Source organism: Lagenorhynchus albirostris, chromosome 4 (assembly GCF_949774975.1).
Source record: "Lagenorhynchus albirostris chromosome 4, mLagAlb1.1, whole genome shotgun sequence".
Classification (NCBI taxonomy): domain Eukaryota; kingdom Metazoa; phylum Chordata; class Mammalia; order Artiodactyla; family Delphinidae; genus Lagenorhynchus; species Lagenorhynchus albirostris.
Genome location: NC_083098.1, coordinates 23,052,452 through 23,068,056, shown reverse-complemented (window position 1 = coordinate 23,068,056; position 15,605 = coordinate 23,052,452). Strand labels below are relative to the sequence as shown.

Sequence of the window (15,605 nt, the reverse complement as noted above, 5' to 3'; positions counted from 1 at the left end):
CTTTACAACTTTGCTATTATGGGGTAGCACAAATTGAATCATATTCTTTTCATAAATGGAGAACTTGACACCCAGGAATATGCCCCACCAAAGTCATACATAATGTTTCTGACTTAGTAATGTGAACTTAAAAATAAAGACTTAACTGAGCCGTTCTAAAAATAGGAGGTGGTAGTGTCAGCAAGTACCTTGTAGGAGTCATAAGTGTACTAAAATGGTAAACCCTTAAAGCAGTGTTGGTTTTAGCTCTGTCCTATCTGGATTCTTAGTAAACCTTGACCTCTTGTGAAGTGTTTCATAGAGTTACTTATAAACCCTACTGGCAATCCCTAGGAATAGTCATGAAGGACATGTAATAAGGTCCACTATGCATGGTATTTCGCAGAGTTATGTGGAAATAACTTTATCTTGGTGTTTTTCAAAGCGTGGTCAGAATCATCAGAGGTGTTTGTTAGAAATTCAAATGTGGGGACCCTTTTGCAGATCTGCTAAATCAGAATCTCTATGAAGTGTATTAACACAATCTGTTACTAATAGTGATTTAAGTCCTGAAGTTAGTCAATGGCTGAAGTATATGAAAAGACAAAGTAACTGAAATGGAGTTTATCCCTAAAACAACATCCCTCTCACTGGTTTGTGTGAATGGGGGAGAAAGAAATGGAACTACTCTTAAAACCATAGTCATGTATTGAGTGACACAGGCTATCTCTCATTTATAAGGAGCAGCTAAAAGGTTCATACCTATGTTTATCAGCTTGGGCTGTCATAATAAAATACCATAGACTTAAACAATGGAAATTTATTTTCTCACAGTTCTGAAAGGCTACGAAGTCCCAGATCATGGTGTCAGATGATTCAGTTCCTGGTGACTGCTCTCTTCCTGGCTTCCAGATTTCTTGCTGTGTCCTCACAAGGCTTTTCCTTGGCACAGATGCACAGAGAGAGAGAGGGAGAGAGAGAGTGAACTCTGGTGTCTTCTCCTCTTCTTGTAAAGGACACCAGCCCTAGCATTAGGGTCCTACTCTTATGACCTCATTTAACCTTAATTACATCCGTAAACATCTTATCTCCAAATACAGTTACGTGGGACATTGGGACTTCAACATATGAGTCTGAGGAACACAATTCAGTTCATAACAATACCCCAATATAAAATATTACATTTTAATCTTGACTCTTACATTACCTCCAGAGCATGGAATAAAATATAAATGAGGGCTTCCCTGGTGGCACAGCGGTTGAGAATCTGCCTGCTAATGCAGGGGACACGGGTTCGAGCCCTGGTCTGGGAAGATCCCACATGCCGCGGAGCAGCTAGGCCTGTGAGCCACAACTACTGAGCCTGCGCATCTGGAGCCTGTGCTCTGCAACAAGAGAGGCCACGACAGTGAGAGGCCCGCGCACCGCAATGAAGAGTGGCCCCCGCTTGCCACAGCTAGAGAAAACCCTCGCACAGAAACGAAGACCCAACACAGCCAAAAAAAATAAATAAATAAAAATAAATTAAAAGAAGCTTCAACATTAAAAAAAAATGACAAAGGAAAAAACATTTTAAAAAAATATAAATGAAAATCCAAACTCTTTCCTCTCACATACATTTACTTACTTGTTTCCTAAAACCATATTATTATGTACTTTTTATCAAGGGAAACTTGTACAGAGGGTCATTCACCATATTATACTGGTTCAAACTTCTATTTCATACGTACATACATAGAAATAGAACACAGCGTGTTAAAATCACGTAGCAGTAGAAAGAAAAATTCACAAAAGGCCTACAAACATCATCCTTTTACAAAGCTAACATATTAGGTGAAATATCACATTAGGTATACCAAGCTTTTTGTTTTTAATTTTGGGGTCATCTTTGACTCCTTTCTGCCTCTCATACCTACAGTCAGTATGTCAGCAAATCCTGTTGATTTTGACTTCTGAATAAATCTAGAACCCAGCAACTCGTGAGCCCTTCACTATAAACAACATTGTCTATCACCTAGATTTTTGCAGTGGTCTCTTAAACGTCTCCCTGACTCCCTCCATCCTCTTTCCCTGATCTCCCCCGCCACCATCATAGTCCGTTATCAGCACAGCACTTAGTAAAATGTAATGTGGACGTTGTCATTCCTCCAATGGCCTCTCATCTTCCTGAAAGTATAAACCCAAATTCTCACTTCAAGTCCTCTAAGTGTTGGCCCCCTTCATGTCCTTCACCTCCTCCTCTCCTCCTCATTTTTATTCATTTCAGTCCAGTCACATTATCTTCTTTGCTGCGCCTTGAACAGTCCAGGTATATTTCCAAACTGGGTCCTTAAACTTTGTTATTCAATCGGCCTGTGAAGCATTTTTCCCAGTAACTGTGCTTCACTCCCTCACTTCCTCTGATCTTTCTACAAAATCACTTTCTCACCAAAGGCTTCTCTGCCACCATATCTAAAACTGCAATGCCTACCCAAAACTCTGTCTCTCTTCTCTGCATTATTTTTGTCCTTAGTACTTATCACTGTCCAACATTATATATCTTTTTAGTTTATCTCATATACTGTTTATTTCCCTCATTAGAATTAAACTTCCTGAGGGCAAGATATTTGTCTATTTTGTCCTCTCTTTTACCCTCAGCTCCCAGAACAGAGCCTGACATGAAAAAAATGAATGAGTGAATAAATGAAGTCAATTTTACTTTGAAGAAATTAAATCCAAAATTGTCTCCTAGAAGGGAAAATATTTGGCTACCTATAGCACTGTACAAACTGACCAGTCAATAAATAAAGCATGTAATAAGGATGTAGTGAAGAGTGTAGGATTATGAAGGAAAGAAGAAGAAATTAAATTTTAAAAAACCTTTGAAATAAGTAGTCAAGAAAAAATGCTACTGAGGAAAGGAGAACCAGGAAACAGAATCATCAAGTGAGGTGACAGATGAGAAAACTCATGTAAGTAAAAGCCAACAGGATCAACTGAGAGAGCCCAGTTCACCACTTTGCCTGCCCCAGAGATGCCTGGGCTTCTTGTTAGGGCAGGAGGGTTAACAATCCTCTGGTGAGGCTGGTTAAACCCAGCTCCTGCCTTGTCTTCCCCTTTTGTCTAATGTCTATATTATATTTGAACGTTGCAGAGTACTAATGATCAAAGTGGTAGTGATTTCTTCAAAAAGAAGGAAAATGCCTTACTTATTTATGACCATGGCAAAAATGGTATAAGTGGAGTAATAATGTCTCCCTTTGACTATGAAGCTAACCCAGCTAGTCTTTTGATGACCTGCTGCCCTTAGGTTATTTTGACCCCATACTTAGAAGAGGTGTTTTAAGTGGACTTTCATCAGACTTAATCAGGGAAAAACTAGAGTCCTTGTGTAGCTAAGGACCTGTCTCAAAAGGTTTCCTCCCTTTATCTACCCTAAATATAAAAGTTGAAAATTATATAACAGGCCCTACTTATCTTTATAGAATATTAAAAGGCATATAATATGCATCATTCATTCATCAAACAATACTACATTTTATGTTCTAGGCATTGGACTAGTTTCTGCGTATTCAGCAATGAACCAAATAGACACGGATGCCACCTTCTGGGAAAGTAACAGTAAAAAAGAAAGTAATATACTGTTCATCAGATGGTGCTGTGTTCTATAGGAAAAATACGACAGAGTGCAAGGACTAGGGAGTGCTGGGCTGTGGCCTTCTTAAACTGGATGGTCAAGGATAGATTCACTGGTAATGTGATATTTGAGCTGAAACATGCAAGAAAGAAGGGAACAAGATGTGTATATCTGAAAGGAATAGGAATTGTAGACAGAGTGAAGAGCAAGAGCAAAGGTCTTGAGGAGACAAGATGCGTGTGGTGTTGAAGGAGCAGCAAGGAGGCCAGTGTGGTTGGAACTGAGGGGTCAAAGAGCAGAGTGGTAGGAGTTGAGGACAGAGGTTCATGGGGCAGGGAAGACCAACCCCCATGAAGGTGTTAGACTCTGGGCTATATGTAAAGACAGTTGAGGAGCTGTGAGTATAGGTATGAAATCTGATTCATGTTTAAGAGGACTGTTCCAGCTGCTGTGTTGACTAGGGCCTGAAAGGAGGCAAGGACAGAAGAATGGAGTCTGATTATTGTGAAGATTCAGGAAAGAAGTGCAGATGAGCGGGATCAGGGTGTGACTGATGTAGAAAGTGAGACGTGGCCAGACTCCAGGGGGAAAGGCTACCAAAAAAAAGAATTACCATTTTCTCAGAAACAAATGGACATTTCTCCAAAGGAGACATACAGATGGCCAACAAACACATGAAAAGATACTCAATCACTAACCATTAGAGACATGCAAATCAAAACCACAATGAGGTATCACCTCACACCTGTCAGAATGGCCATGATCAAAAAAATCTAGAAACAATAAATGCTGGAGAGAGTGTGGAGAAAAGGGAACACTCTTGCACTGCTGGTTGGTGGGAATGTGAATTGGTACAGCCACTATGGAGAACAGTATGGAGGTTCCTTAAAAAACTACAAATAGAACTACCATATGACCCAGCAATCCCACGACTGGGCATATACCCTGAGAAAACCATAATTCAAAAAGAGTCATGTACCACAATGTTCATTGCAGCTCTATTTAAAATAGCCAGAACGTGGAAGCAACCTAAGTGTTCTTTGACCGATGAATGGATAAAGAAGATGTGGCACATATATACAATGGAGTATTACTCAGCCATAAAAAGAAACGAAATTGAGCTATTTGTAATGAGCTGGATGGACCTAGAGTCTGTCATACAGAGTGAAGTAAGTCAGAAAGAGAAAAACAAATACCATATGCTAACGGACATATATGGAATCTAAAAAAACGATACTGATGAATCTAGTGGCAGGGCAGGAATAAAGATGCAGACATAGAGAATGGACTTGAGGACACAGAAGGGGAAGGGGAAGCTGGGATGAAGTGATAGAGTAGCATCGACATATATACACTACCAAATGTAAAATAGATAGCTAGTGGGAAGCAGCCGCATAGCACAGGGAGATCAGCTCTATACTTTTTGACCACCTGGAGGGGTGGGATAGGGAGGGTGGGAGGGAGGCTCAAGAGGGAGGGGATATGGGGATATATGTATATGTATAGCTGATTCACTTTGTTGTGCAGCAGAAACTAACACAATATTGTAAAGCAGTTATACTCCAATGAAGATATATATATATATATATATATATATATATATATATATATATAAAACAACACTGAGAGTAGCAGTTGGATGAAGACAGGAGATTTTGAGATGTTATATTTGACATTCCTCTTAGACATCCAAGTATGGATATATCTAAGCAGTTGGAGCTTCAAGTCAGAATTCAGGTGAGATGTCCAAGCTAGAATTATATATTTGTAAGTCATCAAATGATATTTGGATGGTACTTAAACCATGAGACTGAATGAGATCACAAAAGCATAGCAATTCTCATATTTTACACTCTTCAAATTATTTATGTGGACTTTATCTATTGATGTTTACTGTATTAGAGATTTTGCTTATTTGGATTATATCCATAGACATTTATCATATTAGAAACTCAAACAAGAAATGTTTAAAACAGAAGAGTACATAAGCACACATACCATTAACTGTCAAATGATTGTGTCATATAGCTTCTAGAAAATTCTCCCGTATGCTTGTAAGAGAGAGGGGAACAGACAGGAATTCCCTGGCGGTCCAGTGGTTAGGACTCTACACTTTCACTTCCAAGGGCCTGGGTTCAATCCCTGGTCGGGGACCTAAGATCCCCCAAGCCACGCGCCGCCCCCGCCCCGAAAGAAAAAGAGAAGGAAACAGACAAATAATATTTTAGTATTAATATGAAAATAAAGTTGTCTTCGCCCTGTGCTAGATGCTGCAAAGGGTGCAAAGGCAAAAGTTATCAGGGACTTCCAGGAGACTCCAGACCAAACTTTGAAAAGTGTGATTGATGGAATAAATCAACAGATGTGAAAGTACTTGGCCATGAAGTGTCTTGATGGATTCATACAGAGCTTTATGATTATTGTTCATACAATATTGCTAATTCTCTAGCTCAGTGCATGGCAAATTGATATGTTAGCTGAGAGTCAAAATCATTTAGCTCCAAGAATTTTACATATCATATGTTTCGTCTGCTTGGCCACACTTACCATCAAATAACACTTTTTAAACTATTAATCAAAATCAATAGGCTTATGGCGCTACATCTGGTACCAAAAGCACGTGATGTTTGTTATTCCTGCTCAGAATCGCAAATGTAAAGTTATTACATTGAGAGCGCACACCATGTAAGTGTGTAATGCTGCAAATATCCACCATAATAATAGCAATGAACAGTAGAAATAGTGGAACCTTCTTAAGCACAGATTCCACATCATTTCCATCCTTGCATTCTCTGTAGCAACCAGCACAGTGCAAAAAGATTCTAAGGTCAATGTAAAAAAACATAAAAAAAATAAAATAAAAATGGCCTGAGGAAATAAGAAATAAGGTTCTTGGCTTTGAAAACTTTCAATCAAAATAAATAGAGACAGAAAAGGTACACTCAGGAAACAATTGAAAAAAATAATTGCTGAGTCCAAATATGAAAATATTAATTAATTTAGTAAATATTTATTGGATTTTTCTGTGTATGTTCCATGGATTTAAATCTTGAGAGCATTCTGACTAGTAGAGTTGTAAAATACAAAGTAAGAATATTAGTTTAAAATTGTCCTAAATATCAGCCTTCCAGTGTGAATGGAAGACATGAATATATAAAAGTCGTATGTCTGTATTCATTTGGTGGAATAAAACGGGCCTTTTGTTAGGAAACAGAAAGTTATCTTTGATTTCAAAGAGGCAGGGTTGCCTCCATAAAGGGAAGCAGTTTCTCAGGGTAATACCTGATCTGTGTGAATTATGGACTTCTTCACTAAAAAAGTTTAGTCTAAACCATTCCTATAAGTGATATTGTAGATGATGATCTTTTGGAAAGGAAGATGACTTAGAGCTGTATACCAAGTTATTATGTGGAAGGATGTCAGGGACAAAGCATGAAAGGATTTGAGGCCCAGTCTGAGAATATTGGGTTTGATTGGACAGTAAATAACCATTATATACATTCTAGAACAGAACATTGATATGACGAACATAATGTTTACAAAAGATTACTTTAACAGCCCTATGTAGCCTGAAAGAAGTCGACAAAACTTTGCAAATAGGAGAAATAAAGAATTTTAAGTATGTCCAAGCATCCTTGCACATTGCTGTAGTGATTTGGGAAGTACATCTCCAAAATAGCTGTGGATTAAAAGAAGGGATCACCTCTGACTTTTGGTTGGTCGGAAAAATGATTTAGAGAACATAAAATTTTAAGAGTTGTTTGCAGTTATTCATTTTTTCAGTAAACTAGGATCTCAATATAAGCACTAAAGAAAGTATGAAAGCACATTTTTCTCCATCAAGAAATTTCCTGAGTAATGTGATGAATGTTATGATAGAGGAATGAGTAGTGGGCTTTAAGAATACAGAAAGTAACATTTAAATCAATGTTTTAAGCCATTTGTCTTCCTTCTCAAAATGCTTCAGGGACATAATACATTCTATCATGAACAGTGACCTCGGTGGTGGTGAATCTCAAGGAGGGGGGCACTCCCCAGAGGAGGAACGGAGGTGGATCACAGATAGTTAGAACAGTTGGGAAATAGCCCAGGCAATTCTGATACATCCTACTAGGGAGGGCAGTCTGAGCCCTTGGAGTCTCTTGACAACACCATGCTTGCTACAGAAGGATGGCTGTTTCCCTTAAAACTCTTCACCCAGAGAACTTTCTGGGGTTTTGTCTGTTTGTTTTGTTTTTGTTTGCATTTATTTGTTTATGTCTGATATATTTGCTCTAAAAATTTACTTTCCTCCTTCTCCCAGCCCTCCTTTTTCTTCTCTGGGGCGGGCGGGGGGGCGGTTGCTAGAGATTAAAGGAAAGTCATCTAAAGAAATAATTACTGGTCTCTGTCTTTGTGAATATAGGTTTCTTATCAGCCTCTCTGGAGCCAAAAAAGTTTTGCTTCCTCTGTTAGTTACAGTTTCATAGGAGGTTGAAGCAGAGTCCCATGCTTAGGGATGGCTTATCTGAGATAGTATATCCCACCCATGGTTCACTCGTTAGGAACATGGCAACGTGCTCTCTGTGTCTCTCTTCTCTCCTTCTGTCCAGAGAAGTGTTGGTTCTGTAAAGGATCATGAGCTGAATCTAATTATCATGGATTAATAGATCTGTGATCTCTGGATCCACTTATTTATAAATTGCTTATTCATAAATCAGACATCAGCTTATTTATAAAGTGTCCTCATACTTTATAAGCAAGTGTTTGCATCGTTTTGCCAGAAACAAACATCTCTTTTTGCCTTATGAAATTAGGTGCTGTAACATATTTTATTTTTTATTTAAAGTTGCCTTTACTTAAAAGCCAGAAGATAATTTGCTTTTTATTGATCGAAAATCAACCCGGGCAACAGAAATACAAAGCCATTCAGCTTGTCATAGGTGATTTGCTATAGGAGGAACCTATCTCTAGCATGTGGATAATCCGTTTCCACAAAGAAAGTACAAACTTTGTTTCCTAAGTAGTCTTTAACTGGAACTGAAATGTAGTCTATAATTGTACAATATAATCATATTATATATAAATGGAAGTAAGTAATCACAGGTTAAACAAGGTTCATTGTAAAGATAAAGCTAAAAATAGTTTTACAAAAATGTTTGTTCAGAACGTTTTGAAACCGTGTGCATGGCCTCATGTTTTGCAAATAAAAAAAGAATCTCATTTCTTATTTGATCATTTTCAAATATGTTTTCTTTTATTCCTTCTTAGTGTGCACTGGTATGTGAATGTACAGCCCCAGAAACTGTGAGCAGAAAAGATAACCTACCTTTTTTGAATGCAGGTATGTACCTCCCTTTTGGAAACTTACATTCATTTCATATGAACATACATTTTACTTTTCTGTGAACTCAATACTGAATCTGAGCAGCATTCTTACAGAACCATTGTAGACACTTATTAAATATTGGTAATCTTGGGAGTGGAGTCAGCAGAGTGGTGTTAGACTTGACAAGTCTGTAAGAAAGATACATAATATATATAAATACATGCATATAGCTTGGCTATATGGCAAAACAAATTCCTTTTAGCTTTTGGATTTTGTATCATCTGAAATGAGATATTAGAAGAGGGAGTATTAGAAATGTCAAGCTCTTAATTAGTTTGAGTTTTAGTTTATTACTTTTAATGAAGTTGTTAAAACAGTATGTATATGGATTCAGTAGGAAAAATTCATATACACATTTGTACATTCCTGAGTGTGTGTGTACACATATGTGTGTGTGTGTGTGTGTGTGTGTGTGTGTGTGTGTGTAGTGTTACTTATAGTAATATATTTGAATTTCAACAAGGAACTAAACAATGTGATAAATGATGACTTTGAGACATCTGGTAAAATTACAAAATATGTGATAATATGTATCTATAAATTATGGAACTGATTTTTGAATGATAACGTAAATTATGTTACCAGTAGTGATAATAATGGCAAATAAGTGGCAGGCGAGATGCCACTCATATGCCTTGCCTTACCTTGCTTTCTGATGTGTGCTATGAAGAAGGCAGTATTATTATCTCCGTTTTACAGGTGAGGAAATTGCTCAAGGTCACTACCTAGTGAATAGCAGGTCCAGAATTTAAATCCAGTTTTAATCCCAAGGCCTTTGCTCTTAATTACCAGGTCATGCTATTACTAAAAAGCCATTAATTAAAAAGTTGGTATAACAATAGAATAAACCTTAATATTTTTCTAGCCTTCTATGTTGTACATTTCAACAGTGACATGGATAGCATGATAATCAGATTAATGAGTGATACAAAGTTCAAAGGCTTACTAATACATAACCCCTAAACTATTAGCAATTTTCCCCTGCAGGAAGCCACTAATAATCAGGGATGGAGAAAGACAGGCAACCTTTTGACTCAAAGAACTCAAAATAAAATATAGCAATAAAACACCCATTAAATGTACTTATTAGAATGAAGGATTAAACCAAAGAAGAGCAGCTGCTTCTCAACCTATGACCAAGTGACGTGTTTTTTAAAAATTTTTATTAAGGATGTAATGCCAGGAGGGACATGCATTAAACAGTGAAGGGGCTACCTGGACGGCTAGACCAGCCATGTACCATAAAGTACTTGATCAGTTATCCGTGTGGATAAAATAACTAATGTAACCTCAAAAGGTCTTCCTCACATATATTTTTTTCACCTGAAAGTTGACCAAACCTTTAGTCCTTTATTTCAATATATCCAGATAATCTATTTAATTTACCAGATGTCAATTTTGAGAAATAAAATTGAATGTGGGAGATACTACATTCATGTTAAATGCAGTTTGAGTGAATCAAATTATCATCAGAATCATCTACACTGTAATTATAAGACACTTTTTAAGTGATTCACCCATGTGAACCTTGTAATTTTTTTATGCCCACAAAGAGAAATGCCATTTTAAAAAACTGATTGGTTTAATATAAATTTCAAAGAGAAAGAGAAAAATGGCTCCCGGAGTAAGAAAATATATCACCTAAGGAAGAAGAGACAAAGGGAACATAGTGAAAAGTAAATCTGCACCTCCTAATTCTTGTGCCATAAAATCTGCAAGGCATGAGTCTTTGAAGCGTACTAACTCTTCCAAATTCCTAACATATGAACCGTAATATGACAAAAAGTGATATGGAAGTGATGGAAGCAGCTGCACTCTGCAATTTAAATATACTCAGTGGAGTGAAAGATGATTGATTACTGCTTTTCCCTTTTCCTGGAGATGACAGTTTTGGTGGTGATTCTTCACTTAGGTCTGATGATATTTCTCAATGTCCCTAGTCCAGGCAATCCGGAAGTGCCTGGAATATATTTGCCACCAATATTTTCTATGAGCCTTCTTATATCAGGGAAAGACAAGGCTAAATGACAGTCAAATGTTATAAAAGCTAGATTTTTTTAAAAAAGTTATTTTAAAGTACAACTAAGTGCTATATATGAAATGTTTCTGTTCCAAATCTAAGTGTGTTGTGCACATACAGCATACGTAGCTAGACTATGCGCCTATGACTTTGGTTTGTGTGTACCTTGGTCTTTTTTTCTATTTATTTGTCTAAACTCAGCAACCTTGGAATTAATCCACTATATTCCCATCTGGTAGTTTTTCAAAATCTTCAGGTGAAGGGAGTTATTGACATTCTTCTCAAGTCTCTGTATTCGTGTATTATGTGGAACTTGCCAGTCTCAAGTGAGTGATGAAGTTCTTCCTGAGTGAGTGCAAAAGGATGTCATAGCTCATAGCTGGTCCTCACTATTCTATTTATATCTCTAGAGGTTTAATGCATGACTTGGGAAATTCACTTATCTATTGTGAGACTACAAAGAAAAAGCTCTTCCCCCTCGGGCCTCACCTTTTTCATGCCCTGTTTGCCTCTCAAGTTGAATGTGTATGTTGGGAGCCTGGGGAGTTGAGGGCAGGAGGAGAAAGAGATGAGAAAAAGGAGAGGGGGCAGAATTTACAATTCCATAAAAAAGGTATATAAGTACCTTAGTTATAGGAGAAAACAAATTCCTTTCAGCTGTTGGCTTTTATATTCTCTGAAACAGGAAACGCACTAGAAGGTACAGTATTAGAATTGTGAGGTTCTCATTTTGCTTAATTTTTTAATTCTGTAGTTCATCAAATAAAGTTGTTAAAATAACAGATTTACCCATTTAATTATTTGTTTATTCATTTAAGCAAATGGTAGTGAAAGCACTTAGCACTGTTTGTTGTTGATATATTGTTTGGGGGATGGGGGTAGGAGAAGTTATTTTTGAACAGAGGGAAGTGTAGACAGCAGAGTCTCTTATCTGGTCACGGAGTTGGGTGTCCTACTAAGTCTCATCAACTGAGGTGCCTTGCCTACAGCAGAACAAGAACAAATGTGCTCTGGTGGTCTTAATATCAGAGCACTGGACAGACTCTTCTGAAGAACTGCTGTCACAGCCTAAATCTGCTAACCAGCAGTGTGACCCTGCCAGACAAGTCAGCCTCTTTGGACATCAATTCTTTTGCAATGAGCAAATTGACCTGGACAGTCTTTGATTTCCTTTTTGTCTCTCAATGTCTGAAGTCTGTAGAGCATCGTTTAGCTTTTGCTATGTCTTCCTTCATTTTAGAAATACTTCATGAAAGTATTCATTTTCATCAGTCTCACGTGGAGTCACATATCTATTCTTTGTCACTTACAGTTGTCTTTCTCAGGAGTTATTTATTTTTAATAAGCCTGACCACAGATGAGCTTTTTAAACATTTTTGTCAAGGAGACAATTCTCTCTAGATTTCCTGAATCTCCCAATTTTCCTTGTAAAAGTATAATGCTACAGAATACTTCAGTCCATGGACTTTGATATTATGATGCCCAATCTGAGGAGCCAATGGGCCCTGTCACCAAGTTTCCTATTATCTTCACATTTCAAGTGAGTTTCCCCCTGTCAGCAAGCATTCGATCTGATACAGCATCTTTCTTGGTTGAATTCCATACTGCTTGAGTCATGAAATTATCCTTGATAGTTTTTAAAGACGACTTTCATGCTTTACATTAAAGTGTGTGTGTCCATTGCCCTCACAGAGGGTGTATCTGACAACGATGATTTCCATGACTGTGTAAGTTAGAATCTAAGCCACAATGCGGGGACTACTCTGCTTTCTGCCCTAAACACAGGCAGTTTCCCTCCTGTTTGGAGAATTTATTGGTGTTTTTCTTCTTGCCTCACAGATAAATCGCAATTTTTCTCGAAATAGTCCACTATATCTTTGATTCTTTTTCCCCCAATAGGATTAAGCCATCTACTACTATTGCCGTACGGAAGATGCCTAATTGTGTGCTATTTAAGAAGAAACGTTGCTTATTTATTTCTGTGTCTCCAGGGCCAGAATACAATAGGCACTCAGTAAATATTTGTCAAATGACTAATAATGGGTATATCTTATCGTTTGAATTGACGCTTCAGGTAACAGAAAACTGCACTGTTATTCTTCTCTCCGTGAGAAAGATGTTCAAATTGAATCATTTAGGTTTGAAATGAAAGAATTTATTACTCTCCCTAAAAATTACTATGAAATTCTCATTTTAAGTTTTTTCCTGCCTCCTATGGCGCCGTAGACTTTAACTGCCTTTCACAATACCACACAGTTGAAATGAATATTGGGTGACATTCTCCTCACTACCACCTCATGTAAAGCAAGGCATGACAGAATATTTTAGGAGATATTCTGAGAGACATTGAAAAATAGTTCCCTCTATATTCATTTTGAGTCCTGAGGAATTCCAGCCAAAAAACAAATCCCATTTTCCCCGTTTTTTCTTTTCATTCATGAGGTACTAAACCAACTACCTTGTCAAATCTTAGATCATATCAATTTATGCTAACAAAGATATCTCTGTTGTGTTTTCTCCATACTAGTTTAAATAGATTTTGCCCTTGTATTTATAACTCCATGATGTGTAAAATATGGGACCATCTTGGCTTATAACATTGGCCCTTTATCCTTTGTACTTACTTACTCACCAGATTTCTTTGCCCTTTGCTGTTTTAACGAATCCAATGGAGTCCATTGTCTACCGAAAAAAAAACCAAACACACACACACAACCTAAAAGTCGAGAGTTATGTTTTATTTGGCGGATATTCTTAGGACTTCAAGCCCCCGGAGATAGGACTCTCAGATCACTCTGAGGAACTGCTCCAAAGAGGCGAGGCCGGAGCCAAGATATATAGGAGTTTTTGCAACAAAGAGCAGGTAGTCGGAACATCAACAGATTATTGGTAATTAGAGAAAACCAGACATCTCAAGCTAATGAAATTAGCACTTTTCTATGTATGGGAAGATGCAAAGTCTGGGCTCGTTGAGATCATTCCTTTGATGTGCACCTCAGCTATCTGGGGCCAGTGTCCTGCATTTTCTTATCCTGAGTCTCCTCAGGGCCTGCCAGCAGGGTGGCTATAGCAGTTGACAGCTAGATGGCAGGCGCTCTTTGCTTCCATCCCAAGTTCCCTCGGGGTTCTCCCTCTGGGAGGCTGTAATGTGATGACTGGATGGCTGCAACATCTTTTGTTTACTAATATGGAAGGTGGCATTCTCAGTTCACACCATTAACCTTGCTCTTTTGGAATTGTCATGTTTTCATTACCGTGTATTAACATATTTATGGTGTTAAGTAGCTTCAATGGAAGAGTGAATTTCACTGCCTGGTAATCAAAGAAATCATCTCTTAGACACCTTTAAATACTTCAGCTGTCTTCCTGTTGTAAGTTTATTACCCCCTCCACTGCCCACCTTAGGTAAACTAGAAGAAAAATAAAGGCAGGAAGAGGATATAGTCAAAAGGTTAACATCTTGTGGACAAATGTGAGCAGGGCTTTCTCTCGGCTGTGGTTTTCCTTCTTTTATTCTGATGCCTGTGCTCTCTCTTGAAGAGAGGTTTTTAGTTATGTCCTTCCCTCTTGCATTTTCCCCTCTCAATTCACACAGTTGTCAGGGCCCTAACTGTTCACCTATTAGGGAAAGTAATGATGAGAAACATCTGAGGTGTAAGGGTTAAGCTCATTTCTGTGGAATGTTTGCATATACTGGGCACTGTGCTAGGTACAGGAGATAACATGAGGACAAAGAAAACTGTACAGTCGTGGCCTTCACAAGTTTACATTCTAATGGGGGACACAGAGCAGTAAACAGACAATTATAGCACAACTGATAAGAACCATGATAGAGATGGGGATGGGGAGTACAAAAGAGAAACAACTGTAGGGAGGGAGCAGAGGGAAGTCAAGAAGGGCTTCCTGGAGGAGGTGCTTGCTGAGCTGAGTTTATAAGATGATTATGTGTAGCCAGGAAAAAGGAGCGTTCCTTTGAGGTGCAGGGAATACCTTGAACAGAGGCAAATTGGCAAGAAACAACTTGAGTTCCATGAACTGCAGGTCATTCCAGGCTGCTCAGCATGAAATATGAACCAGAAAAGGACACTTTTGTAGATCTGTCCTTTACTTTAATGACTGAATTAGAATGAACAGGGAAAATCATTCAAACTAGAGTGAATGAAGCAAATCTCTTTTCTGACCACCCAAAACCAAAGCTCCAAATTCTACACATTGAACTTGCCAGTTTTCACCAGTTGGAGACTAAATCCCCACAAATATTATCTTTATGTTTTATTCTGCGTCTGTAATAGTTTTTCTTGTTCTTGGCCTTGAATTGAAGATGGAAGGCCAAGAGCTTGTGGGTTTGGCTAGACTAGGGAAGCAGCACTTTGTCTGACTCAGCTTATATACTATTTCTATTCTTATTTGTTGTTCCTTTAAAAACAGCACAAACAATAACATAATTTAGATTTTATAACACAACTAAAGAAAAGTAATTTAAAATTCTGGGGGAATTTAGTTTTTAATAGTTCGTTTCATCTTTATTATTTTAAAAGAGATCTTTCTTTGCTGTGTTTTCTGAGCTCCTGTCATGCTTTCTTACTTTCTCTTTTCTAAGCCTTGCTTAGGATAGTCTTTTA

At 37.8% G+C, this 15,605-nt stretch overlaps 1 protein-coding gene across 5 annotated transcripts in view; it reads left to right on the top strand.

Moving 5' to 3' along the window:
* The window catches only part of INPP4B (inositol polyphosphate-4-phosphatase type II B), a 728,360-nt gene that overhangs the window by 516,062 nt on the left and 196,693 nt on the right, over window positions 1-15,605 (top strand). For all 5 annotated transcript variants that reach the window (XM_060147684.1, XM_060147683.1, XM_060147686.1 and 2 more), the window contains one exon: window positions 8,846-8,918. In XM_060147684.1, the coding sequence (XP_060003667.1) occupies window positions 8,846-8,918 (73 nt within the window). The remainder of the gene's footprint in view (window positions 1-8,845; window positions 8,919-15,605) is intronic.